The 26,493-nt window shown below is 44.3% G+C and overlaps 1 protein-coding gene across 2 annotated transcripts in view; it reads left to right on the top strand.

Moving 5' to 3' along the window:
- Positions 1-26,493, top strand: part of grin2aa (glutamate receptor, ionotropic, N-methyl D-aspartate 2A, a) — a gene marked incomplete at its 5' end in the record, with an annotated part of 157,873 nt that overhangs the window by 5,521 nt on the left and 125,859 nt on the right. The window contains one exon of one of the 2 annotated variants that reach the window (XM_084370623.1): positions 4,219-4,716. In XM_084370623.1, the coding sequence (XP_084226749.1) occupies positions 4,222-4,716 (495 nt within the window). Of the gene's footprint in view, positions 1-4,212; positions 4,717-26,493 lie in introns of those variants that run through there. The other variant, XM_084370622.1, reaches the window with a different exon arrangement.

Here is a 26,493-nt window from a genome sequence, read left to right as displayed (position 1 = left end):
TCTGCCTCTTTCCTCCTCCTCGCTCTATTTTCTCTCCCTGAAAGCCCCCCTGCGACGCTGCAGAGTTGAGACAAGGAAAGAGAGAGAAAAAAACCCAAAAAGGGCTCTTTTGTTTGTCAGATTTCCACACCGCCCCTTGGAACCGAAAGATAATCTTGTGAGCGATGAACCGTTACTATAAATACCGCAAAACGCCAAATTGGTACCAGTTTGACCCTGTTTTTGTTTCGCCATTCACAATTACTGTAGCCACAGGGAAGCTGTGTGTGTGATTTCTCTAAATAAGGATGGTGATAGCTCGTACCGTATAGAGCGAAACTCTTCCCCAAATCCATGTACATACTACAGTATGTGTACAATACATATGTGAGCATTAATGTAGCGACATTATTCATTTATTATTTCCTCTGCTCAGATTCTCCAGACTGTGTGGGCTTCATAACTCTCCTGTAGCCTCCAGAAACTGCTGATGAAAAGCATTTTAACAGCGTGATGGTCCAACCGATACTGTGATATTAATAGTGAAATGTAATATATGAAAAGATAGTATCAGCAGTAGCGGCAGCATAATGGCCTAGTAGTAATGAAGACAGTCTTTCAAACGGAAGCTTTGTGTTTAATTTCTCTTGACGGGAAGAGTGTCCTTCTCGAGTGCTCTTGAGCAAGGCCTGAAATGGGGAAAGTCACAGTTAGTCATTAAAACTATAAAAATACTGTATGTGTAATGATGTAAATGCCTCTTTACAATATTATATCTCGTGTTATTAAGATGAATATGTTCTCAGCTGTTATATTCCATCATTCCTCTGAGAAAGAAACACCAGCCGTATAGAATTAAGTGATTTCACAAACTGTCAGGGCAAAGCCTTCGTGTAATCTCACAGCTTTTGGGTGAAGGAGGATGACGACTTCTTGACAGAGACACTGGGAATCCATTAGGCATTCGGTGCCCTCTCTGCAGTGAATGGCCTGAGATTTGGATGATTCATCCTCAGGTCTGCTCTAACAGTGTTTATGCTCAGTTGGGCAGGGGGTATGGGGGTGGGGGGCAGTCCTCTGCTTGTTTTTAAAAACGCGGGGATGACACAGCGAGCCCACATGCATTATTCAGCCGGCGACGAAGCCCTTCCGCCGAAGTCTCAATTTCATTATGGAATCATAAGGTATGACAAATCGCAAATAATCTAAAACCACCATCATACTTATAAATAGAAAAAAGCAGGAGCGGTTTCCTCCAGCAGTGTTGAAAAATACTGCAAAACTTCACAAATAAAAAAATACATTATGTAACTACTTACCAGGAAGTATTCCGAGTAGGACACTAGGCGACAGCTGAATATTCAGATGTGAAGGGGGAGGCCAGTGTGGGTTTTTGTGTTCCATCAGATGGGAAACTCAGAAGGCCAGATAAACAGCAGTTGGCAAACAGTGGCAGAGAAAACAGTTTGGAATAGATCTCTTTTTAAAAAATGGCAAATAGCAGTTAAGTTTAGGAAAAGATTGCTGGTTCCCTTAAAATAACTACTTCACTACTGGCTGTTTGCTTACAGGGGACTCAAACCGAGTTCAATAAACTTTGAATTGTATCTACAGTAGATCCACATCTGCATCAAAATACAGGTGTAGTGGTGATATACAACCATTGGATAGATTATGACATACTATTGTTAGTCATGCAATTTAAAAAAAGGCAGTCAGATAAATTTGTGTTGCCGCACCAACTGATTCCTTGTTCCATGGTGCAACTTTCCACCAAATTTGATATGATGTCTCTTATTAATTTTGAGTTTTTCAGTTCAGCTGGAAAAAGTCTACTTTGTTGCTTTAACTCGCTCTCTGGGGATGAAATATCCTGGGAAATTGAAGGCTGGATTTACGGTACGACCATATCTGCTTACATGTCTCAATTAAAGATTAAATGAATGATTAGAAAAATCACGGAAATTTGGAAACAAAAGCTATTGAACAAAAGCAGTGTGTCCTATCTAGGGAAGTCGACAATTTCTAGTTTAACTATGAGAGAAACAGACAAAGCTGTGGGTCAGAATATACCGTGTCTTTGGTAACCAAAAACCCGCACTTACTCTATTGTTCTGGTTCTCCTGAAAAGACATTGGTTGGCAACATGTTGACGTCTCGCTGCGTTTTTCACAGTGACGTTTCGTGGCTCATGCTAATGGTTGGGAACGCTATATAAATCTGACAAGTTTCTTATGATCTTATGATCTCAGTGCTTAAATCTCTTCTGGTTGCAACAGTGGCCTGATAAACGACAGCTCCTGTGAATCAATCACGCACCAACGGGCTCTGCACCGACGCAAAAACACGCCGTCCTGTCAGTGAATCCATAAATCGTCAGCGGTGCACATGGACACATTATGTGGCCATATGTTTCATGCCCTTCTGATTTTGCTCACGCTCTACTGTTCAGCACACCTGCTCATGTGTCTCACACACGATGATGAACCTACAGACACACACTCGATGTTTTATGCTCTCTGAGCACCGAATGTCCAAGGAGGTCCGGTGAGTGTTATCTCTGTAGGGAGCGGGCTGGTGGAGATAGTGGTTTTGTGTGTGAGGATGATGTCACTCTTGGTGCAGAGTAACAGCTGCCACCTTCTTAGCACTGACTTTATCACTGTCTGATATTCACATGTTCACACGTTCAAGCAGACACGCGCACTGTCAGGCACACAAACATTTGTTTTAACTGAGGAAACCCCGCTCCAACCCTCTGTCTCCCTGTCCGAAGCCAGCAGTGGCATCCCGAGCTATTTATAGCGCCCGCTGGTTTATATTAGTCTGTTCTTTCCAGCCTTTATGTAATTTGTCTCGTACTTACCTCTGGGATACAAAATGATCTGTGTGTCCGACCGCCGTGTCACCACTGCGTAGAATCACTTATATAAGAATCTAATAAATACAGGTGAAGAAATTCCCAAACTAACGCGGCATTTATGTTTTCTTTTGTTTTATTCGCTGTTCACATCAGTTTCCAACTCCAATATTGTTGTGCATGCAATATTGTGTCCCCTCTAGTAGACATTTAATAAAAATCTTGACAGTATGACATGGGACGCACCAGTTTTATATGGGTTTTTATTGTTCAGCGCAGTTGTGTTTACTGTCGTCCCACTGATAGGTTCGTGACAGTCAGGTTAAAGATATAATAAAGATTTCACATTACAGTGTCTGAAAACAACTACACCTTTGTTACGTAGTTTCGTTGAACTGTTGTGTCCAAAATGTTTTCAGTAGTGGTCAAACTAGGGGCAGTCCTGGTGACCTTTTTGCAGGGTTGGGTTAGGTAAGATACTCAAGATGCTGCCTTTGAATTTGAGGATCGAAACTGAATCACCCCTAGTTCAAACCCAGAGAAATCCACAAGTTTACTCAAGGTAGCATTTCATTTGGTTGTTTACTGCCATAGCCTCAACGTGAGAGTCAGAGAGTGGGGAAGGAAGTCGGCGAACATGACTGAAGATAGCGTGAATACAGCTTTAAAACATCTCCTCATACGTGAGCATCTCTGCCTAAGTCTCGTAGATAGATTTTCAGCAGCAACGGTGGTTGTGTAACAATTAAGACAACAACTCCCATGACTCCACGCTACTTCACAACATCATCAAACTCCCAAAGACCTCAACTCTGTCAGTTGAAAACCAAATTACCCACCGTTACATCAGTCTCTTACTGAGCATAATTAATTGTCAACATTGCGATTAATGGAAGAACTTAAATCAACCAACCAGCAGGAAGTGTAATGGATGCTCTGTACAGCCTGTCTATTGTTGTCGCACACAGATCTCCCTTTATATGCTGCAGTTTGAGTGTTTGGAGACTATAAATTGTATAAATGTCTGCCTGCCTCTTCCGAAGGGCTCGGCTTGCTCCGGAATCATCTGATCCTCGCAGTCGTGACCATAAAGCGTATACTTGTTAGTCATCTCTTTCACTCATCCCTCCGCAACTTCCTCCCAAGGCCATCTCCCTCCCCACAAGGTTTATGTATTTAATAACATTACAGAGAAGAAGTGGAATAAAAATGAAGGATTCAACCTGAATGTGTGGGCTCAAAGAGCTGTGCATTAACAATTTATCTCCCCTGTCTTTCCCTCTCTGCCATCATCATTCCACACTTCTCTCTCTCATCTTCTTCTCTCTTTTTGATCTGTCTTCATCTGCTCTGTTTTCCCTCATCCTCCATCCATGCAGGGGATGAAGTGGTTTGGCAGGATGTCCCTCAGCAGCAAAAGGAGTAAGAGGAGGAGTAAAAGGAGCAGCAGTTGTAGCACTGGTAGTGATAGTGTGCTGCTATCCCTGGCTCTCCTGGTGGCGGTGACCCTGATCGCAGACCCCGCGGCGGCTCAAAAGCAGCGGTCTGGCGGCGGCTCGGAAAAAGTGCCGGTCCTGAACATTGCGGTGATCTTGGGGCGCACGCGCTACATCTCAGACCGAGACATCCGGGCGCTGTGGAGCAAGGAGGACCCCATAGATGTCAACGTGGTCACACTGCTGGTCAACGAGACCGACCCGAAAAGCATCATCACCCACATGTGCGACCTGATGTCCGGGACCAAGATCCATGGCGTGGTGTTTGGGGATGGCACCGACCAGGAGGCCATCGCCCAGATTTTGGATTTTATTTCCTCGCAGACGCTCATACCCATCCTGGGCATCCACGGAGGGTCGTCCATGATCATGGCTGACAAGGTATGGAGCAGTGTGTGGAGGATCATGTGTGGATAAAGAATGCTTGGCTACATGGATGTAGTTGATGATTGGGTGAAAAGGGGGAATGGTTGAATTAAAAATGTATTGATTGAGTAATTGCTTTGGTTTGGAGTGGTTTGCCAAAAGTCCTGGCTTGCATCTTTGCTGAACCGAGAAAATCAAGCGCACCCACAGAGAAAAATCAAACGCGCTGTGACTGTTTGGGCTCAGGAAGGGCTCATATCAGTGTAGCTGGCGTCTAGAGACAGAAACGCAGGGAGGAACCAGGCTGACATTGGTGGGAAGCGATAATGTGGAGGAAGCATAGGGGGTGGGAGGATGAGGTAAGTATCTGCAGAAAAAGTGCTGGAGGAACGTGTGGAAGAAGAGAGAATTCTAAAAAGTAGGTCGAGAACAGAAGAATGGATGACTAAGTGAGGAAATAAAGCAGGAGTAGGAGTGTTTTAGTAGTTTGGCTAACAGCGGCTGCGTGGTACAATGAGCCGTAATCTTGGAAGTCTCCATTCATGGTGCAGGATTCCCTCAGACAAGGTGCACAGGTCCTGATTGGCTCTCGCAATTTGAATAGGCAACGTCTCCTTTGCCTGCCAATCACTTTGAGCTGTGAATAGAAACAGATGAGGAGCGCACGATACTCTGGCTTCTTGAGGCAGTGTTTAGCTGCTACGATTCATCAGACTCACAATGGGGATATTCTGATCTGTGGTATTTGGGGGGAAGATCAAAGAGAGCTTACCAGACAGCGTGTTAGCCAGTCTTTCCTTAAAGATGCTACATGTGAAACGTCAGTGTGTCATTATCCAAAACTGTGAAAGACACAGTATTTCGACGTAATTGGTGTGAACACACGATATTAGTGTTCAAAACTACTTGCGCACTTTTCCAGCCTCGAGTGCAGCTTGTGTATGTTTGACTTTGCTCTCACTTTACCGGAGAGGATAAATCATTTTTCTATAAACCTCTCTTTTTCTTCAAGATCCACCAGTGCGAGAAAAATCACAAATCTTTAGCTCCTGTCGCACTGAAAGAATAGCATCCCTCTTCCTATTTCATGCCATAAAGCAATCGCTCTCTCAGGCGGTCCGGCAGATTTCCCACCAAATCCCACCCCGTGGCCCACAATAAAACACTCAGTCTGGAGGTCGATGAGGCTGCAGAACCTCTCAGCGATGATCTTGTTTGTTTACAGTTAATATACAAATGTCTTAAAGTTACTGCGGTAATGGTTTATTGATCCTGTAATGCTACACGTTGCCCCTTTTTAGGAAGAGGGAGATGAAGGGGGGGCAAGTGTTGGAGGAGAGGGCGGGAGAAGGGGGAGGAGGCGAGTGTTGAAGTAGAGGAGGTGGAGAGGGGAAGGGATAATCCCTCAATTTGACCAGAGGCAGGCTGAGTGTGGTGGGGAATTACAGAATGTCCTGATTGGCACCTGCCACACACCACCTATTTCAGCTGTGCACACACACACACACACACACACACACACTAGGGCACACACACACCTCATGTCCCCTGTCAGGGAGTGTCATTGAAACAGCAGCGATTCAGCTCCCTGACAGCGGGCGTGTTTCCTCCTCCGGAGCAGATGAGGAGAAAATAATCCACTTTAAAGTGCTCGACCCACCACTTTGTCTCCTCTTTGTTTTCTTTTTAACGTTTTCCTTCTTTCCTCCCATCTTATCTGTCTATCTGTGTTAGCTTCAAACTCGCACACTCCTCACGCTAGGTGAAGTTGTCTCACACAAAGGAGCTCACACAGGCTCCTGTATTCCTCCAGCTCCAGGTATAATGTATGTTCTTTATGCGTTTTAATCTTCTTTTTTTATCACCTTGGGCTCACCCAGTGTTTTTTTTAGAGCCACTTAGGAATGTGTGATGTTCCTCATCATTGTGATGACTTTGTTTCTTCTGGACATTTTGATGATGCAATGTTTTCGCCTGAGAACCTGACAGTATCTGAGGCAATATTAGAGGATTATCTGATTGTTTTACACCAGATTTTCTGATAATATGTGACAAGGAATCTCGCAAAATGAAAATGAAATCCAAGCTAGAGGCTGGATCAAGGACAACGATGTAAAAGTATGAATGCAAAGGTCAAAACGATTCGAACGCTGAATCATCACCGTCATTCACTGTAGAGCCTGACTGCCATTAGTTGGTTTTAACAGCCGATATTAGCCCATCACAGATATATCGGAGATGTAGCACTTCCCAGGGAAGTTTACAGTTTCATTTTAGACAATACATCTTATTTCCAACTGTTAAAACACCCTGCCTGCATTACCATAACCCTAACCCTATTGGCATTCAGCCCAAAAATCTAGTATCAGCCCAGCTGTGCTACAGTTATTTAATATGGACATCAACAACACATCACTTTCATCTTCAAATCATAACATATAACAGAAAAGTGCAACAAATGTTATTGTGAGACGCAAATGTTTGGTATATCCAATCCAATGGCCAGAATAAATGGTGGCTTTGCAAAGGTACGTTTCTGTAAACCATGGATATGTTGAAACATTTCTTTAGATCTTTCAATTTTATCTTGGCTTTAGTCTAAAAAAGGAGGAAAAGATCATGTTTTGGCTTAAAATACATGTTTTGGTTGCCACTAACGCAGCAGGATTTGTTCAAACTTCCCATCAAAAATGTTTTTTCGTAGCCATGGCAAATGTCCCCGAGGTTTCCTTCAAAGTATCCAAATGTTGAAATGCAGTCTTGAACTGCGGTCACTGGCATGGCAGCCTTCTGGCCCGTAACTCTACCACTGTCTGCTCCTCCTGATATGAAAGTCAGGGCATAAACATATAATGTGAATGTGATACGACACATGGTAAATGACCTCTGACACGCACCGTTATCTGCAGTAACGTCGCCTGCCAACATTTTATTCTGGTGACTGGGCTGCCATATTTATCTGATAAATGAGCCAATCATCTTGGATTGATCTTCTAATAATCAATTTATCAACTGATGTTTCACCACTTGTTGCTACCACAGAGTTCTGTTTTTATCCCTATTTACTTAAAATAACCTTTCCTTAAATACAGCTGAGATAAATACATCAGACTCCTCCATAACGATGTTACACTTTTTATAAGATCAGAGGTCCTGACATCACTTATACACCTGGAGTCTGCACGATAATGGCCATGATGGTGTTCAGTGTGTGATATCCACCTCCCCCCCAGCACACTCACATAAATACAACAGCTAAATCTGTTTAGTGAGTGCTGCAGTGTGTTTCCATCCCAAACAGGGATTAGGATTCTTCTCGTGCGTCCTCTGCTGTATCCTCTCCTGGTAGGGTTTACATAGTCTTTTACCCTCCTTTTAAAGTTTATATAACTGCTCACCCTCTGTAGGTTAAGGTTTATACGGTTACCCTCTGAAATGTAAGTAGCGGAGTCTTTCTGCCGCCCTGTTCCATGCAGATTTTCGCTAATCCTCATGTGAAATATGAGGAGAAGCTCGCCTCCAATGATTACGCCTTGTAAGACCCTCGGTGTGTTTGTCTATTCACGATTACGCCTTCGTACTTGTGTGTGCTTAGACGTGTGTGAAATTTTTTTCCCTGCGTATATATGTGCTTTAATGCCTCTGCGTGCACTGAATACACTTTTACTCAGTGTGTGTTTCCTTTGCCCGTCACTTGGAGGCTAAATCTCTTGGTGCTGATGACTTCCAGTCAAAGCCGTTTCCTCTTCAACCCTTAGAGAATACTATCTGAGAGCTTCCCCATTAAAGAAAGACGCTATTTACGCCTCGACTCAACTCTGTCTTTCCTTTCCTTCCTGCTCTTCTGCTCTCTCCTTGTGCTGTCCCTCTGCCCATCTCTCTATCCTTCACTCACGCTTTCCTTCTCGCTTGTTAATTAGATAAATGTTGCAGTATGTCCCTGTGTTAGTCCCCTCCATACATCTCTCAGCCTTTGTTGAATAATGCATCACTTGCCAGTATTGAAAAGAATGCATTATTGATTAAGGAAAGAAATATCTTTCCTTGCTGCATTCTCAGCAATTCAGCTTGAAGGTGCCACCCTGGCAGCTCTTTGAAACTCATGGGTAGAAATAACCCCTAAAAAACCCGTAAAAATCATATTATTATGTTTTCATTGTATTTACTTAGCTTCATTCTTTTATTATCGTGTGTTTTTTTGCTTTTGGTCTCTTCATACATATAGTTTTTAAGGCTTGTATCTTCTCATTCCCTTCCCCGGTGTAATTGCGTGGGCGGACGTCTGGCTTGGCTTGTTGATTGGCTTCATGTAATTCTCGCGCTAAATGTTTATCGACTCGCTCAATGGTCAATAATGGCGACTGGATCATGTTGGTCACGAACGCTGTTCACTCTGCCTTTCCTTAGTCTTTGTTAGTGTCTGCTCTGACTCCACCTATCGACACGTCCGGTCTGATTTGCGTGATGTGTGCTGCCGCTGCTGCAGCTGTTCACTGTTTCTCTTTATATTTGAGAGCGCATCTCGTGAATTAAATCATGGTCTGTGCACCAGATGTGTTAACAGCAGCCTTGGGAGATGTCCCTCTCTGTTGTGCTGCTTGAAGAAAAAAAAGAAAAACAAACACTTTGCTTCTGAATAAAACAAAGTGTTCAAACAGCCTGGAAATATTGTTGTGATGCTCTTTATATTGCTGTGTAGCACTGTGGGTGTGTGTGTGCTCCGCAGTGTGCCACATCGCAGTGATGTCACCTTAACTATCACGCTGGCACGTGCACACGTGTGTCCACACACACACACACACGCGCTTTTACTTTCGAGCTCATCCCTTTAGCGTCTTAAACAAATGACACCTCATTTACATGGGTTGATTAATTAATTATTCAGTGATTCAAACAAATTAATGAATATTAATGAACACGTAATGACATATACAAGTCTGATTCTTAGTGGAGCGCAGACACGAGACTACCAGATTAATCCTCTGACACTCTCCTCCCTTTACAAAATCAGCGACTTATTTCCTTTTTAAGTGTAGGTCACGTTTGAATTAATCTTTGGATTTGATTAAAGGAATAGTTCACTCTAGAACCAAATTCAGTCATTATCGACTCACCCTCATGCTGATGAGAAATCCGATGTAGCTTTTTATTCCTCAAAGTGCAGCTGGAGACCCGCGGGGGTACACTCCGGCAGCAAAAATCCATATAACGGGCGTCAATGGTGTCCGAGATGAAAAGGTCCATAAAACTACACAAAAACTTTGTAATATTCCTCCAAACTGCCTGGTCGCTGCAATCAAAGTGTCCTGAAGTGGCGACATCCAGAGTTTACTCGAAACGATGTCATTCCTTTAAGGTTAAAAATTAGGCAAAAACACTTTACCAGGCTATACTCATTTTAAGTTGGGGCCCCTGCAGTCTTTAGCCTCTGCAACCTGTTCCCCTGCATTAACTGACTCTCGCAAGCCACTCCAACCTCCTCCTACTGCAGGAGACGACAATTAGCCCATCAATTAACTAACCTTTCGCTTAAATCAGTGCTTCATCTATCATCCGATAGAAACAAATATAAGTTAACATCAATACATTTCTTCCAAACAGAAAACATCATTTTAAACTACTCAATATAGCCCTTTGCTTTCTAAACTCCCTAACCTCCCCCTCATCCACACCACACTTGGTACATTCCCCCAGAGGAAGGCCGAATCAGAGGAAGGCCAGGTGCAGTCTGGAGGACACAAACGATCAGCCAAAAAATAAAGATGTTAAAACACTTATTTTGTCAGATGTTTCTTTTCAATATGATGTGATGTTTGTGACTCTGGCAGTAACGCCAAAACAACTTAACATAACACAAACATTTACTCACCAAACACCTCAGCCACCCGCCGGAGTGTTGTGTGATGTGTGTTCCAGGGCATCCATGTGACAGGCACTTTTATACTAATCTAAAACAAATACTATGGTCTACAAATGCGTCCTACCCCCTCCCCACTGGTGCTGCCATTGCTGTGTGACGTCATGAAGTCGCAGTAGATCGATTTGATAGTTTACAGGTGGCGTTCCATTGCACTTTTTCTCGTGGGAGGTCGAAAATTTTCGTTAACTGGAAAGCAGCATCAGCCTCACCTAAGTGACCATAACACAGCGCCACCGTCAAAATGGCGATAAGAGGAAGGCGCTTATTTAATTGAACGTATTTTACTTTAAAATTCAGCCTGAAGTCATGCTCACATTTGGCTGTTTTTCATGTTGTGACACTGAAACACGTTGCTCAACCGGTTTCAACCATCGATGTTTGGCTGAATCGAGGCTGACAGAGCGTCAATAACAACTGTTGTCAGTCGGCGTTAAAGCTCTGTAAGTGATTACTAGAGCTAAAATGCTAAAGCTAACGGTTATCAGGATCAAAAACACTTTTTTTTAAGAATCGTTATTTTTGTGCAGTAAGCCGACTGACTGACTCTCCTCCGCGAAACCCCGTATCAGCCGCTGTTACTCACTGTTCCCATTTAACTAATTAAACTGTGACGCACAGACACACACATTCAGTGTACACGAGCTGCGAGTGTATTTATGTAAACGATCGATCGTCAGTGGTGAGACTCGTCGATGGATCCCAGGATAATGAACAGTGTTTTTTTCTGATCACTCGTATTGATAAACTCTAGCACTCCTTGTACTTTTGTCTATCTGAGTGTGTGTTTCACGGCAGCTGTCATGGCGGCCGGTGGCTGGAAAAGTTTTTTGCACCAACTAACCGCACACACACGGTGTAACTGCCAGCATTAAGTAGTGGATGCAAACATTTGTGTGTGTGTGTGTGTGCGTGTGTGTGTATGGTGTTATCGTGATCAAAGGACATTATTCATCCATCCCTGTTGTTGTCTCCCCTCAGGCGGTATAATTACACACACACGACGTGCGCGCGCACACACACATACACATACACACAAGCACTCTGATGTTTGCTGCTGCCTCCTCGTGTCAAATAGCAAATCAGAGCGGCGGGGAGGGACGGAGCGAGAGACTGAGCAGAAATAACATTCTGTGACATAACTTATGAGTTTGTCCAATTACCGCGCGGAGTCGTATGTTTTTGTTGCCATTTAACTGGAGCGTCTTCCTGCTAAAGCCTGCCGCACTGTCACACACATCCACGCTGTCCATGTGTCTGTGCCTGTTCTTCATCAATATATCGCCAACAAAGGCAATCTGTGTTTGTACGTCTATAATTGACTGTGTGTGTGTGTGGGTCCAGACTGCGATAATGACATCACTGGGGTGTTGTCAGATTTCCTATTACCCCGGTCCTCACTGAGATCCCAATGGTAACACTTTACTTGTTAGCTCTCCTTGTTTTGAATTCTTTATGCGTGTGCATGAAGTCGCTGTAAATATGAAAAACGCTCATGTGTGCACACGTGTGTGTGTGTGCAGCCACTGTATGCCTCAGCTCCGTATTATTCCGATAGCTAGATGCAGCTGTCTTGCAGATGAGGAATGGCCTCTCACTTCTCAAAGGGAATCGATTTGAATGAATATGTGGGACCGGAGGAAATAGAGCTGTTAGCTCTTTTCATGAGTTTATTCCCCACTTTTTTTTCTCCCTCTCCCTCTTCTCTCTGGCTTCCCCTGATGGAATCTGTTTCAAAGTGTGGGAAGTTTGCATTCGTGCTGCCATAGTTCGAGCTTTACTGTTCCGTTGCTCTTCCCCTTGGACCAGCTCGCTTCTCCTTTTCCCGCCTTTCCTCTGTGTCCTCGGCTCTTTTCCCCCCTCCGTCGCCTTCTCGCTCCCTCCTTCGCTCCCTCTCTCGCTCCGTCTCTCCATCTCAGGAGAGCCTCGGCTTCAGCCTCGGGAGCACTGTGTACGAGGATTGCAGCAGCAGCACGCACGCAAGCCAACAAAGTCACATATTGCAAATAAAATGCACTCTTCTTTCGCAAGGATGCTCGCAAAGGAAGAGTGCATTTTATCAGTGTCAGCCGCTGCCGGGTCGACAAGTCGGGTCAGGAGCTGTAAAAAAGCCCCTTTCTGTCATAAAACCCACTGAACGGGTCGCCTCGGCGTGGTAAAAAACAAAAGTTATGACCCGTACCAACCGAAGCATCTTCTCCACTCTTAAATTAATTGACAAATGCTCAGGATTGAAGGCCGACGCTGCGTTATGTGATAGCGAAACGGGAATATAAATTGATTTTGATGTCGTACCCGTGGCGGCGTTTTACTTTAGTCTTTAATCTCCTTACGCACTTCATCTTCTCCATTTTATCCGTCTGCTGCTGCTTAGTCCTCTTTTTTTTCCCCCACTGTTGTCTTCTCCCACTGAATCACACTCTCCTGCTGTGATAGACGCTCTAATAAGGCTCCGTCCATGCGTATGACGGCGTGCAGGAAGTGATGGAGCCCTGTCCCGCGCATTTGCATACAGGTTCACCAGTGTGACACCGCTACATTAGCATCCATTCAGACTATTTGTTCGGTGCGGGTTGCATTATTAGCGAACAAGAGTTTTTGTGTGCACAGGCTAGGACGTATCGTGTCGGGTAAACAAACAGCATGCGGGCTAACATCGGACTAATCCTCTCGTCTGTTTGTCTTGTGTGCATTTGTGTGGGAGCAAAGCTAATGTGTGTGCGCATTTTTGGGTTGGGTGTGACTCTCCGTCTTCTTTTTTTTTTTTTTTTTTTCCTGTGTTTCTCATTGATTAACCCAAGTGTCTCAGCAGCAAATTGAATTCCTGATCTGCTTGACTCGACTCTTGTCAGCCGCCGTAAGCCGACAGAAATACCCCACAATAAATATAACGTAAGCTCGGCGACCGAGAGACTGGAGAGGCGCGCGGAGAATAACACAGCTATCACAGCTTTGGAGGGGAGAATTTTGTCATCTCAGCTTAAGCCTGACTAATATACAGATAACACATGCACGCAGTTGCAGGCTGCGAGAGCCTTTTCATTCCTCGTCTTTGTGTCACGAGGCAATTGCATCGGCGCGAGCGTAAATGCTTAAAAAAGAAAAAAAAGACAAGAATCTGGTTGCCGAAGCCTTCAAAGACAAGTTCCTCATTTTCCGAACGTTGAAATTGTCTGATTAAATTGTCCGCACACTGTTTTTTAAGCCGCAGAGCCTCTGTGGATCTTAATTCGTGGTGCATGCTGCAAACTGCTTCATTATGAGCGACAGCTACTTATTAACTAGAAGCATCTTTCAGGAGGACTTGTCAATCACAGTTATGGTGGAGGGGAGAGGGAGAGAGCGATGTGAGTGAGAGGTTGATTTTTCAAACTGTATTATCACCACCTACTGTCACTCACGCTCCTGAGATGCACGCGGATAAATATCAGCTAACTTTGCCCCCAGGGATGTTGATCTGATGGCTTATTTATGTTGACATGAATATGTAAAGCTGAACGCACCGCTCTATTGATTCCATCCACCCTGACGATCGGAGGGGGGAGTCTAGATTGACAGCTTGTTCTGGATGGATAGTTAAACAAGATTTTCTGCTGGTGTTGGGGGTCGTAAAGTCACCACCCTCACGGGCCTGCAGCAGCTGCAGCCACCCTGATATATGTGGCTCTGGATGAGGAGCGATCCCCCAGCAAGTCCTGTGGGTGCTGTGTTACAGTGAGAGAGCAGTAAAGAAGCCAGGGACGAGGAAAGATAAAAGAGTTAGAGGCTGTTTGTTTGGCATGCTCGTAGCATCCCACTTCCAATACAGCATCAGGAATCAAGCACATTTTCCTGTTATATTTTCACATCTAAAACCTCACCCCGCCAGTCGAAACTATGTTTTTCCTCTTGTTCGTACAGTTGAATGTTTCATCTTCACTGTGTAGAATGACGTTTGTGCAGAGTGTAACACTAGAAGGCTGTTTTCACCTTTATTCAAGTGTAATTTTTCTCTGTGCTCATTGAAAATCTCATTTTAAGAGGCAGGACTGCTGCACACGCCTGATTTGTGACATCACAAAGCCAATCCTGGTCAAAATATTCAGCGTACACAAGCGTGATGTGGAAACCTGGAGCCTCCAGTGAACAAACACCGAGAATGGACTTCACAGCGTACAAAAGCAGAACGCACAGCCCAGTCACCGGGGTAAAATGTCGGCAGTGAATGTTCCTGCAAACCACCGATATGTTCACATTTGTACATGTCACAGGCAATTTACTGCAAAATGTGTCATATGCTTGTGTCATACTTTCATATCTGGAGGCGGAGTGGAGGGTGGTGGCGGTGACGAGGCTGCTAAGCCAGTGACCACTGTTCTAGACTGCGTTTGTAAGCGTGACATCACTGGATATTTTGAAGGAGATCTCAGGAGCCGGTTTGTGTTAATTAAAACAGATATTTTAAGATATTTAAAATGATCTCCTAACCAGACAATAAGATAAAACGGAAAATTGAACCTTAAGGGCCACAAAGTTTCAACATAAAGAAATGTCAAGTTTCAACATATCCGTGGTTTACAGAAACATACATTGCCAACATTTATTAAAGGGATTTGTTTGGTGCAGCTCTATTTTACAATTCCCCGTTGCACATGCAAACAGTGAAACGTGCCTCAAAGTGATGCTAACCTTGTCAGAAGAGGCTTGTCGTGGCAGTCAGAGGTTAAAGTGTTAAGACAGAAACAGCTTATCAGCCTTTACTTCCTACTCTTTCCCAAATTGTCTTGATTTCTCAGAAACGGTTTCATTTGCCCCATTGCAGCTATTATGCATGTATGTTTGTGCTGGCTAAGCTAACTGATTCACCTGCTACGTGATCAAATGTTGCTGCTGTTGCATGAGATTTGATTTTAGGTTGCACCACCTCCAATGAGTGATGTAAATGCAGAACGGCGGCCATGGGAAGTCAGCTATAGTCCGTTCGGGGGTTTGGACATCAACTCCACTAATAAGGAGGGAAACCTGGGAGCCTTCAAATAAACATGCACAGTTATTAGCAAGCTCTTGTGAGGTCAGCAGGGCTCGATTGTGCTGAGTGGTGCACCGACACACGCAGGCACTGATATCTTCATGTTAGGCTGTCGATGCTCTCACATTTCTGGTGCAGTGTGGTGTGGCGCAGTCCTTTCTCCAGGCTGCTTTCTATAAAACCACGCTACGACGTCTTCCCTTTGAGCTGCTTTGGGATTGTGTGTAAAAACCCGACGTGCTGGGAGGTCAGAAAACAGTCAGTCGCCTTAAGTTTGATCTAATTAGACGAGCCCGCGAAAAACACCGACCTCCCGCTCCTCCAACTTTATCTCGGAAAGAGCGGGTCGGAAGATGCTGGAGAGACGGATGGGAAGGATAGGACAGGAGGCATTTTGTTGGGGATATTTTTTAAATAGGTCACAGAAAAATAGTGACGAAGGCTCGGCTTTCATTGGACGGGCAGTAACTGCACTGTTTTTTCGAGCACGGCGCGGGCTATCTCGCACCCAACCTGCGTCCCTGTGCAGCTTTTTCCCTCCTCTCCTCATCTCCCTCTCTCATCTGCATTCCGCATCTTATCTCCAAAGTCTATCTGTCCTCCCCTCTCTCTTTCCCCTTCCATCGCCGTGCCGTTAAGTGTTTGAAGATTGAAGTGAGAGATTTCTGCTCGTATCTATCGCAGCCATGTCGAAAGGAGTTGGCAACAGCTGCACCCCGCACTCCCTCTCCCCTGCACACACACACACACACAGACCACTTTTCAAAGCTTTAGCTTTCAGGAGTGTTTGATTCCGCTCTCTTGTCTTTAATGCTTTTTCAATCTTTCCCTCCATTTCTTTTTCCTTCCATCCATCCATTTCTGACTCACACACACACACACACACACGAGTATGCATACAGAGAACACACAGCCACACAGAAACGCCGCTGCCGGATTACTCCGCAGTGTCTGCAGTGAACGAGCGCAATCACGTTAGACCAGGGCTGACTTGCTCCTCTCGCTGCATCCTGCACGGAGCCCGCTCCAGCGTTGCAACACAATTCCATTAAAACGGACCGTGGTCTCTCCCTTAGCGTTATAGGGCAGCGTAGCCTAGCCCAGCACTGCAGCATGTTGGGGGTAGTGAGCTGTGCTAAAAGACAGGGAACGGAGAGATGCAGGCAGTGAGAGTGACATGAATTAAATATCCCTCCGACGAGCCTCTTCCTTGTTTCACTCGTCTCTCCATTATGATGGAAAGCCCCTTGGAGCATGAAGTCAACCTTAATTGTTCTGAAGTGGCGGGGCTAGATGGGCGCGGGGACGGATGGATGGATGGATGGATGGATGGGTGGAGGACGACTTGTAAGAAGGTCCCCGTGTGACAAGCAGTGAACAAGCTGCGAGCGCAGTGGGGGGCTCTCAGGAAAATGGCATTATTCATGTTTTATTGGCACGCTCAGTTTATTTGTCTCTCTCTGCCTCTCTCCCTCGCCTCCTCGGTCGGCAGCCAGCACTTTGCTCTTAAAACTTCAGCTCTGCAAAAAAAAAAAGAAAAAGAAAAAAGAAAAAGGATGCTGCCTCGCATCCATTAACATGAAAGACAACTTAAGAGGTCTTGTCGAGCCTGACAAGAAGCTGGAATGTCCTCGCATCCGGCTGTCTTGACGAAAGCCACGCGCTCTTCAAACTTTTAACCCCCTTGGCCTGAAAGTGACTGAATATTTACACTCCAGTCGGGTGTCTTAACTTGTCGCGCCTAATGTTTTGCTGGCGTTTTAAGGTACGCCGCATGTTCTATACGTTGTGCGTGGGAACAGTTTGCAGTGAGTCAGAGTGACAGCGACACGATTTTTAAGTATTCTGCGAGGCGCCATCATGCAGCGGCCGATAATGTCCTCCTCCAGTTTAAATGCTGCAGTGAACGACTTTTTCGGTGGGCACTATTTTTAGTTTTCAGGTCATTTGCAACTTGTCTCAGCACTCTCGGTTCTTTTAACCGCAGAGTCCTTAATATGAAGTCCTTAAAGTGTCGCGTCGCATCATGTAACTGACGTAGTGCAGCGAGCCCCTCCGCCGTTACATCGTGGCGCCGTGGAAATTCAGCTGACTTCAAAGATAGAGGGAAGAGAATGGGGACGACGGAGGAGTGACTCAACAGCTTTCTCCTTGGGAAAAAAAAAAAAGCGACAGAAAGAGGAAGAAAGGAGGATGGAATGAGCACAAATGAGGGAGTTAAAGATAGAATAAGAGGTGCGGAGCAAACCGGAGAGAGGCTGAGGGGCTTTTAAAGAAGCGCTCTTTAATTAAGTTGATAGTGTGTGGTTATTAGCGATAAGGTTTTTGCTGAGAAAAGTCTGTGCGCATCCTATTAACCCCCCCCCACCACCCTCTCCTCCCAAACTGTAATTACTGTACGCAGCCGCTGTTAATGCGAGCACTGTGTGACCCTCAAATCTGCCCTCCTGGCACTCGGGGTGATAAGGCTTCAGCGTCAGGATAATGTAAATAAATAATGACATTGATTCTTTGAAAAATGTTCAGCCTTTGGTTCTTGTCTTCCCCGATAAATTGCGTTATTGACGTAAAGGTCTGACAGGCTCAAGTCAGTAAATCTGTTTTAAAGAGTTTATGGGTCATTCATGTTAGTGCTGATCACACTTTAGCGATAACCAGCTTGCTTTTTGAACACTTACCAACCAGGAATCAACCAATATGCTTGTTCTTGCTTCCATTTTGTATACACTGTATTAGCAGTGACCGGCGGAAATATGTAAAGTTAAAGGGGCGACATGTAAGAAGGAGTGTACCCTTCATTATCGCAGCACCTGTTCTTCTACGTTCTAGTTGAGTGTTCCACTTCCCTCCAGCTCCAGCCTCACCCTTCCTTCCTCTTCTCCCTCTCTGTCCCTTTTCCCATATCCCCACCCCAGCCCAGCCCCCCCACCTGCCCCTTCCGTCCATCTTGTCCAGCCCTCGGCGCTTTTATAGTCCTTTTAAGGAGGAGGGGTGTACAGCGAGACATAAGGGGAGGATTTAAAAATAGCTGAAGCACCAGAGGAAGATAGAATAGGAAGGGAGGGAAGACGGATGGGGGAGGTGGGGGGAGGATTGCAGGGTCAACGTTGACAAATGGGTCTGCGGAGTTAGCCAGGGCTCCGGGGAGCACCGGCAGTTAGGTCAGCGCACCCCAAGGGGAACAGGGAAATGGGGTTTTTACCTGCCGAAAACACCTGAGAGAGGGGGAGAGGGAGCGCAACAAAGAGAGGGACGGAGAGAGAGAGAGACGGAGAGAGCGAGTCTATAGTATTTGTGGCAAGAATGAGGCATATTAGCCTCACTTGCATGTTATTTTAAAGATACAGGGCAGGGTTTGCAGCTACAATATGTGCAGACCAGCAGCTGGCAGCAGTATAACCTATATATAACCTATATGGGGCTGTAGCATCGTGATTTACCCAGGCACCCTGCACGATTGTAAGGGGAATCAAAGAAAATGTAGCCATTTTCCAAGTGCATGGAGTCCAAGGAACCAAGTGTTTCAGTTAGCTTGCATACATTACCATTATTTATTTATCATGAGCACAGTCTTTCCCCTAAAGGGTAACTCCACCAATTTCAGACAAGTGTGTTCACAGGACTTGGGGAGATCTACTGCATATGTAAAGTAGCTGCCATGATTTTTTTTAGCTAGATCTTGGCATTGCAAAACTCAAAATCGATACGGAAGAGCCAGAGATATCGCCATTTTAAAGTAAAGCATTGTTCCTTTTCAAAAGCTGGCAGCTACATTACCCACAATGCAACTTAGCCAGTGAGTGACATCACTGGAGGCAATTTATCGGATTACATGCAGCTTCCTCTGAGGCCACAAAAGGCTTTATACCACTTTTTTTCTGTTTTTTTTTTTACATATGCAGTAGTGTTCCCCAAGAGCTGGAAACACACCTTAATGTGTAAAATTGGTATAGTTACCCTTTAACTAAACCAAATAGTTCTAACTAGACATTTTCCTATGGTAGGGTGGTAGGTATGGTCCCTATGGTATGGTAGGCATTTACACCACATGCTTTATTTTAAAGAAGATGGGTTTATGAAAGCTTATAAGACAACTCATATGAAATGAATAAATGCTTGATCATGAATCTTATTTCATAACTTTTGCAAATATGCTTGAATGATGCTCGACTGTGGTAAGTTTCACACCAGTGCCAGCTTTTGAAATAGATAACATGTACAGCTCTTTACAGCACTTGATATATTGGGACATGTCTAACCTAAAAAAAAAAACTTTACTCAACTTGCCAACAAACCAACTCCTTGTCCTGAGGACGAACTTCTTCCCAACACCATCTCCTGGTAAACCACCACTTTGCAGTAGCTTAGATAAGCTGTCCTTGAGAGAAGTGATCCTTTATTCTTTTCACTGCAGTAAACCCACGCTCCGCTCGGTCGACCCTGGCTTTCTGTGCTCCAATACCGAAGCTCCTGAATGATAGAGACTGAGGTTTGTTACTGAAGGGTTTGATTTAATCGAAATTGCTGACTTTCAATAGCTCATTTAGACGCTTGATGAGGAGTCATGGCGAGGTGAGGGTTTGGTTTTTTTTTTGTTTGCATTGCGTGTGTGTGTTTTATGCGTTGGCTTCAGCGTGTGGGAGCGTCGTGATCGGGCTTTGTGTGTGTGTGTGTGTGTGTGTGTGTGTGTGTGTTTGAGATGTTAGTTTAGTCCAACCTTGACAAGTAGGAGAGGGCATTGTTAGCGCAGCCCCACTGAGAAATATGCCTTGACAGAGAGAGAGAGAGAGAGAGAGAGAGAGACATGCACACACACACACTCTCTCTCTCACACACACACAAAAGAAAACTGACTAACTTCTAAACTATGTACAAGTTAGATTATTTTACTCAGCACAATGTACCATTTAACATACACACACAAACACAATTATAGCAGCTTTTCCAAAAATCGTTTAGATCTATCTACTACTGTAATTAAAAGCTGGCTGTTACAGTGTGTGTGTGTGTGTGTGTGTGTGTGGTAGACCCTAAGATATGCCTGCATGTGTTGAAAAGCACAATACAGGTTTTGAGACCACACACCATGTGCAACCACCACACACACACACACACACACATACACACACACAATTTTAAACACAGTTAGCTATTGATAAAGACTAAAAGCGCCCTCATTTAACTATGGTCTCCCTGCAGTATACTAGCTATAATTTATTACTGTCTGTACACACACACACACACACATTAATGATGGCTTTGCAGTGCTGTCACTGCAGACCAAGGCCAGCTAAAGCCTTTTATGTAGCATTTTCCTCAATGCATGTGTGTGTGTTTAGCCGTATCCTATTGCCTGACAGTAAAAAAACAGCACTAGTTAATCAGTGTGCACTTCGCTACCCTCACTCAGTACATTTCTCCAACCGAGGATTCACCTCAAATAATCAATACACCTCTACTGGTGTAGAAAACTAAGGTAACTGAAGCAGATAAGATTGACACCTTTAATATTGCATGTTAAGCATTTTACGCGGTACGCTGCGCTTTGACTTTAAGTACATTGCAAATTAAATTGACACAGCATCTTAGTCTGAAATACGATTCGTCAATATGTCACTACCATTTATCGACGAAAATGGCCTATAACCACAATCATGTTAAAAAAATGGTGGTAAGCGGTCTCTGGTGTCATATACTGTGTGGACCATCCTCACCAATCACCTCCTTAAGATGTTGTGTCTTTATATTTCTCAGAAAAATGTAAATGAGTTGTTATAAAGGGGAATTACAGTGTTTATTAACCTCAGCTCTACTGTATGTGTTTTGGTGTGTAACTTATTCTTACTAAGTGTTGGAATAAGTCCAGCAGATTGCCTCAGCTGGCAGCAGCTGGGTTTGTAATCCTTTGGGGCAACTGCGACCATCAAAGTTATGTCTACTAAAGGCGTTTGTTTTTGCCACAGACAGACTGAAGTTGTTATTCCAAGTGCCTGACAACATTACGGAAATCACTCCTACAGAATAAAGCCTTTCATAAATGTGTAGCATCCTTTTTGTAACCAGAAACACAATGATGAATTGTTACAGTTCGGTTAAATAGTCTGCCATGACTTTGGAAATAAATTCCTGCAGGCGTTTTTTCTAGGTAAACTCCAAACTCCTCTCTTTGACTCTGACTCATATTTCCACAAGAACTTACCTTTGGCTAGGTTCCAGAACGAGACTTCTCCTCCAGCGGGACTTGTGTTCCCGGTTACGAAATGGATCTTTTTTATTTAACAAAAGGTCTATCTCTGTAAAATCGCTTCCGTAATCTTGTCAGACTCTTAGAATAACAACATTAGCCAGTGGCAAAATCAAGCACTTTCAGAGGATGTAACTTTGACAGTAGTATGAATCATTTACACAGCAAAAGATGTAAATACAGGGCCCAGGTTTAAAAACACAGGATTCCCTTTAAGTGTTCAATAATGTGACCGCCATAAGAAAACAATATCTGCCAAATAATCCAAGTTTTCTTATTTTATTCTATTATTTCTCTTAGTATATGTACTGTTTACCCTTTTTTTCCAAGCTCAACAGGGTTTCCACTTGTCATCTCTATTGTCTGGAACCATTTAAAGTCTGTGTTTTTCACAGGAAATGAAGACAGAGGAGATAAGAGCCCAAGGTCTAGACAACACAGTCATCACACTGAGGAAATTGGTCATTTATATACACAAAATAATTCCATGCGTGACTGTACAAAACACAAACACCCCTTCCAGCTGGAGACTTTCTCAGCATTTAATGAGCAGCTCTGTCGCTGTCACTAACTGACAAATAATCAGTGGCGGGCTCTCCTGCACAATCACAACACGAGAAATTGTTTTCTCTGTCACCTCTTAATCTCATAAGCGAGGCGATGTTGCAAATGAGAATTTAAAGAATTAACAGTTAGCAAAACGCAGGGACGATAGAATGACTAAAACGTCACGATGTCTAAATATTGTGCTGATGTACCTCCGGTTTCTAAAAATATGCTTTATTAGCGCAAAACATTTCCATACCAATGAGTGTACGGTATGTCAGCTTGTTAGGCAAACAACCATGAAATAACAAGAAAAGAGGGAATTCAGGAGACATGCACATCATAATTACATGTCTAACCTCGTCACTCATGCAGACCCACACACACACACACACACACACTGAGTACAGGATTACTCAGCCAATTTTGTGATGGCAAAATGACTGCAGGGGGTGCGGTGATTAACTGGCCTAATGGGATCACAGTCGCTCCTCACTACCTTCACTTGTCTCTCTTCGCCTCTCCTCTCCTCTCCTCTCCTCTCCTCTCCTCTCCTCTCCTCTAATAACTAAATAAATTCATAAAAAGAGCCCAGTGCCTTCATGATGGGATGGCATCTCTCTCTCTCATCCCCCCTCCCACTGTTTTGTGTGCGTTCTTCTTCCTATTTCTGCCTGCTATAGCATTTTACAGCCACTTCTTGTGTGTCTTTGAACGATGCACACAGAAGAAGAGTTTGTGTGTGTGTGTGTCTGTGTGTGTGTTGAAGTGGGTAAATTGTTTTCAAGGTTCCTTCTCAGCTTGCAGTCACATATTCTTTCAGATGCAGCGTATGTGTGTGTGTGTGTGTGTGTGTGTGTGTGTGTGTGTGGGCTGTCAGGTGTTCCTGTTCCCGTGGCGAATCATCTGTCTGCTCCTTAGGGGTCGGCGGCAGGTGCTTTCTAAACAGGCCTCCCCCCGGACACCTCTGTCCTTGTCTCTGTCTGAAAGTACCCATATCTTTCTCCTTTAACTCTCCCTCACACCCATTGTACTTTGTGTGTGTGTGCATCTGTGTGTGTATGTGTGTGTTTGTGTGTGTGTGTGTGTGTGTGTGTGCATTCATAAGGTTTCTTTAAGTGTACCATCTCCAGATATTCAGTTGAAAAGCCAGCCTGCGGTTGTCAGCCTGCATGTGCTGAAGTGGACCACTTCTTCACTTTTTAGAGAGATGCAAAAAATATTGAGGTGTTATTTTGCAAATTGTGTATATATATATACACACACACATATATATGCAATAAAGGAAATGTGTCACACTCTCATGGCCAAACACTGATATTGTATTCAAAGAACTCAAGCACAGTTGACACTGAATTATTGCTTATTTTGATGTTTGGTCTCTGAAATGTCAGAAAAAAGTGAAAAATGTCCAACTCAGTCTCTTAAAGTCTGAACTTATGTCTATTAATGTCTTGTTGTGTTATAAAACTCAAAGATCCTCAATGTATTGTAATAAAACAGAGAAAAGCAGAAAACAGCAGTATTTTTAGAAGCTGACAGCAGCATTTCCTGCCATTTTTACATGGAACAAAACATTACCGATAAATCGATGGTCAGGAAAGTCAATCAACTGGTTGGTGTGTTTTCCAAGCCTCACCTGTTGATGCTTAAAAAGGCAGACTATTATATCACAAAGACCTTGACTGTCTTGTATTGTACACGGCACCTTATCAGCCTGCGTTTGATACCCTGCGTCCGCTAACACTGTTCTTTTTGACCGAAGCTTTGAAATCTAGCATTGTATGGCTGTACCACAGGGACAGAGATCAATTCCACAGCATTGCAGGCAGTGGGGATAATGAGGCTTTTCCATTGATTAGAATTTAATTGAGAGGCAGCGATGGGCCGAGGGAGGCAGGGAAGGCTATTGAAGTCACTCAGCACCGTGAGGCTCGCACTCCTCCATTCTTCACCAGAGAGCTCCCTTTCACTCCTGCGCTCTTCTTCACCGCACGACCTGCTCCTCGTGTCCCTCGGCCACTTCTCCCTCACCCCCGCTCCTCCTCCTCCTCCTCCTCTCTCTTTTTCTCTCCCTCCGTCCCCCTCGTATTGACGGTTTATGGACACAATGGAATTAGGCCGTCATTGTTCCTCGCTGTATCTCCGGCCGAGCGCCGAGGCCGCTGGAGATGATGCAGCTGAATGATAAGCGAGTCTCGCGGCACAATCACACCCTTCCAATTTACAACTTAATTCAGCTCAGATCGCTCTCGCTCAAAATCTCCTGTGTCTCACACACACACACACACACACACACACACACACACACACACACATCCTCCCGCATTCCACTGAGGCAAATAGGTAAACTACTCTCAAACTTCATCTGTCTCTCCCTTCTCCTATCGTTCTCTCTTTGTTTCTTCCACTCTCTACATTCATCCTTCTCTCTTTCCTCCTGTGTTGCAGTACTTCGGGCAACACTTTATCATTCTAATATGAAAACATCTCTCCGGTCTTGTACACCGAGTAATTGATCCTCTTCTCTGGGGTTTCTGTTTTCTTCAATTACATTCTGTCAGAGTGCTGACAATAGGGGAGATGCACAGACTGGCAGGCGGCTCACCCTCTGTTTGCCTTCTGTGTGTGTGTGGGGGGCATTTACTGCTGAATCTCAGTCAGATCTGGATACTTTGTTCTTACTTTATATCTTGGGCAATAAAAATAAGATGCAGAACACTTTTCTTTTGCATATGAGGTTGTTTTTGTGTGTGTTTCTGGGTTTAAGTGGTGCTTTCGAGGTCTGCAGTCGCATTTGCAGGTCATGCCTAGCAAGGTAGTGTGATCTAAAATAACACTACAGCAGTAGCAACTGTATGTCTGCTGACTGACTGGAGTGTATATTTCATAATATATATACATATGTATACATATATATTTATATAACACCTGTTACATGGTGATGCACATAACTTACAGAAGTAAAGGCTCAACTCCAAGCAGGTGTTTCAGGCAGTGCAACAGTGTTTTCTGTGGGAGAGAGTAACTCCCTTTGGCGTTGACTTTGGGCTTTTCCACTGCACAAAAATGCACAAAAATGCTACATGACACAGTAAAGGAAAGCCAAAACCCCCAAAAGCATAGTCTGACCTCTGTAAGATCAGTTTGTTGATTCAGTTTATTCAGTCATAAAAACAAAGAGAGTTTCAGTCAAACAGTCAATGAAGATCTTTCTCTTCTGATTCAAATTTCCCCCCGAAAATGACATAGTGGACCTTTAAATTGTTGTAGAAACTGTACTACAAACACAAACACAAACACACACACACACACACACACACACACACACACACACACGCACTCATCTTTTGTAGTATATGTGTGATACTGCTGAATAGGTAATTTGCCTGAAGCGGACACGGAGCGATTGAAATGTTCCCAAGGACAGATGTAATTGCATTTCATGTCCCTTAGTGGTGGACAAACACACACACACACACACACACACACACACACACACACACACACTCACAGGAGTGGCATAACAATGAGTGTGTACTTTCTAAAGAGCGCGTTCTATCTCCCAGACATCTTTTCATTGTATCATTAGTGTGTGTTTGTGTGTGTGTGTGTACATGCTCCCGAATGTGTGATGACTCTTTTTCACACAAAAAAGGTCACTTTCGCTTTAAATTAGGTTGAGGGGAGAGAGATGAGGAGGAAGAGAGGGGGGATGTGGAGCACTGAGTGGGGTGGCGTGAGGTGATTTGGGGGGGAGTAAGAGGACTAATTGCTGGGGGGGGGGGGGAAGAAAATGGGTGATACAGGCAGGTCAACAGGAGGGAATCTGAGTGCGTCCCTTCATCCTTTTTTTGTATAATTGTACTGAGCCGCTTTCTCAGATTGTGATCTGAAAGAATCAGTAGCTGAAAGGGAGGAGGTGAGAGAAAGGTGGAGGAGGATGGAGAGAGAGAGACAGGTACAGTAACATCAGCGAGTAAAAACTCTGGTAATAAAATACAGATTACACAGTGTCGTAGCCTGTCCTTCAGCTCTTGGCAGTGCCACTCACGCCCATCATCTACATTGTCCTCT

This window comes from Pagrus pagrus (genome assembly GCF_965226575.1).
Source record: "Pagrus pagrus genome assembly, chromosome: 13".
NCBI lineage: Eukaryota > Metazoa > Chordata > Actinopteri > Spariformes > Sparidae > Pagrus > Pagrus pagrus.
Note: the sequence above shows the minus strand (reverse complement) of the source record. Positions and strands in the feature narration are given on the sequence as shown.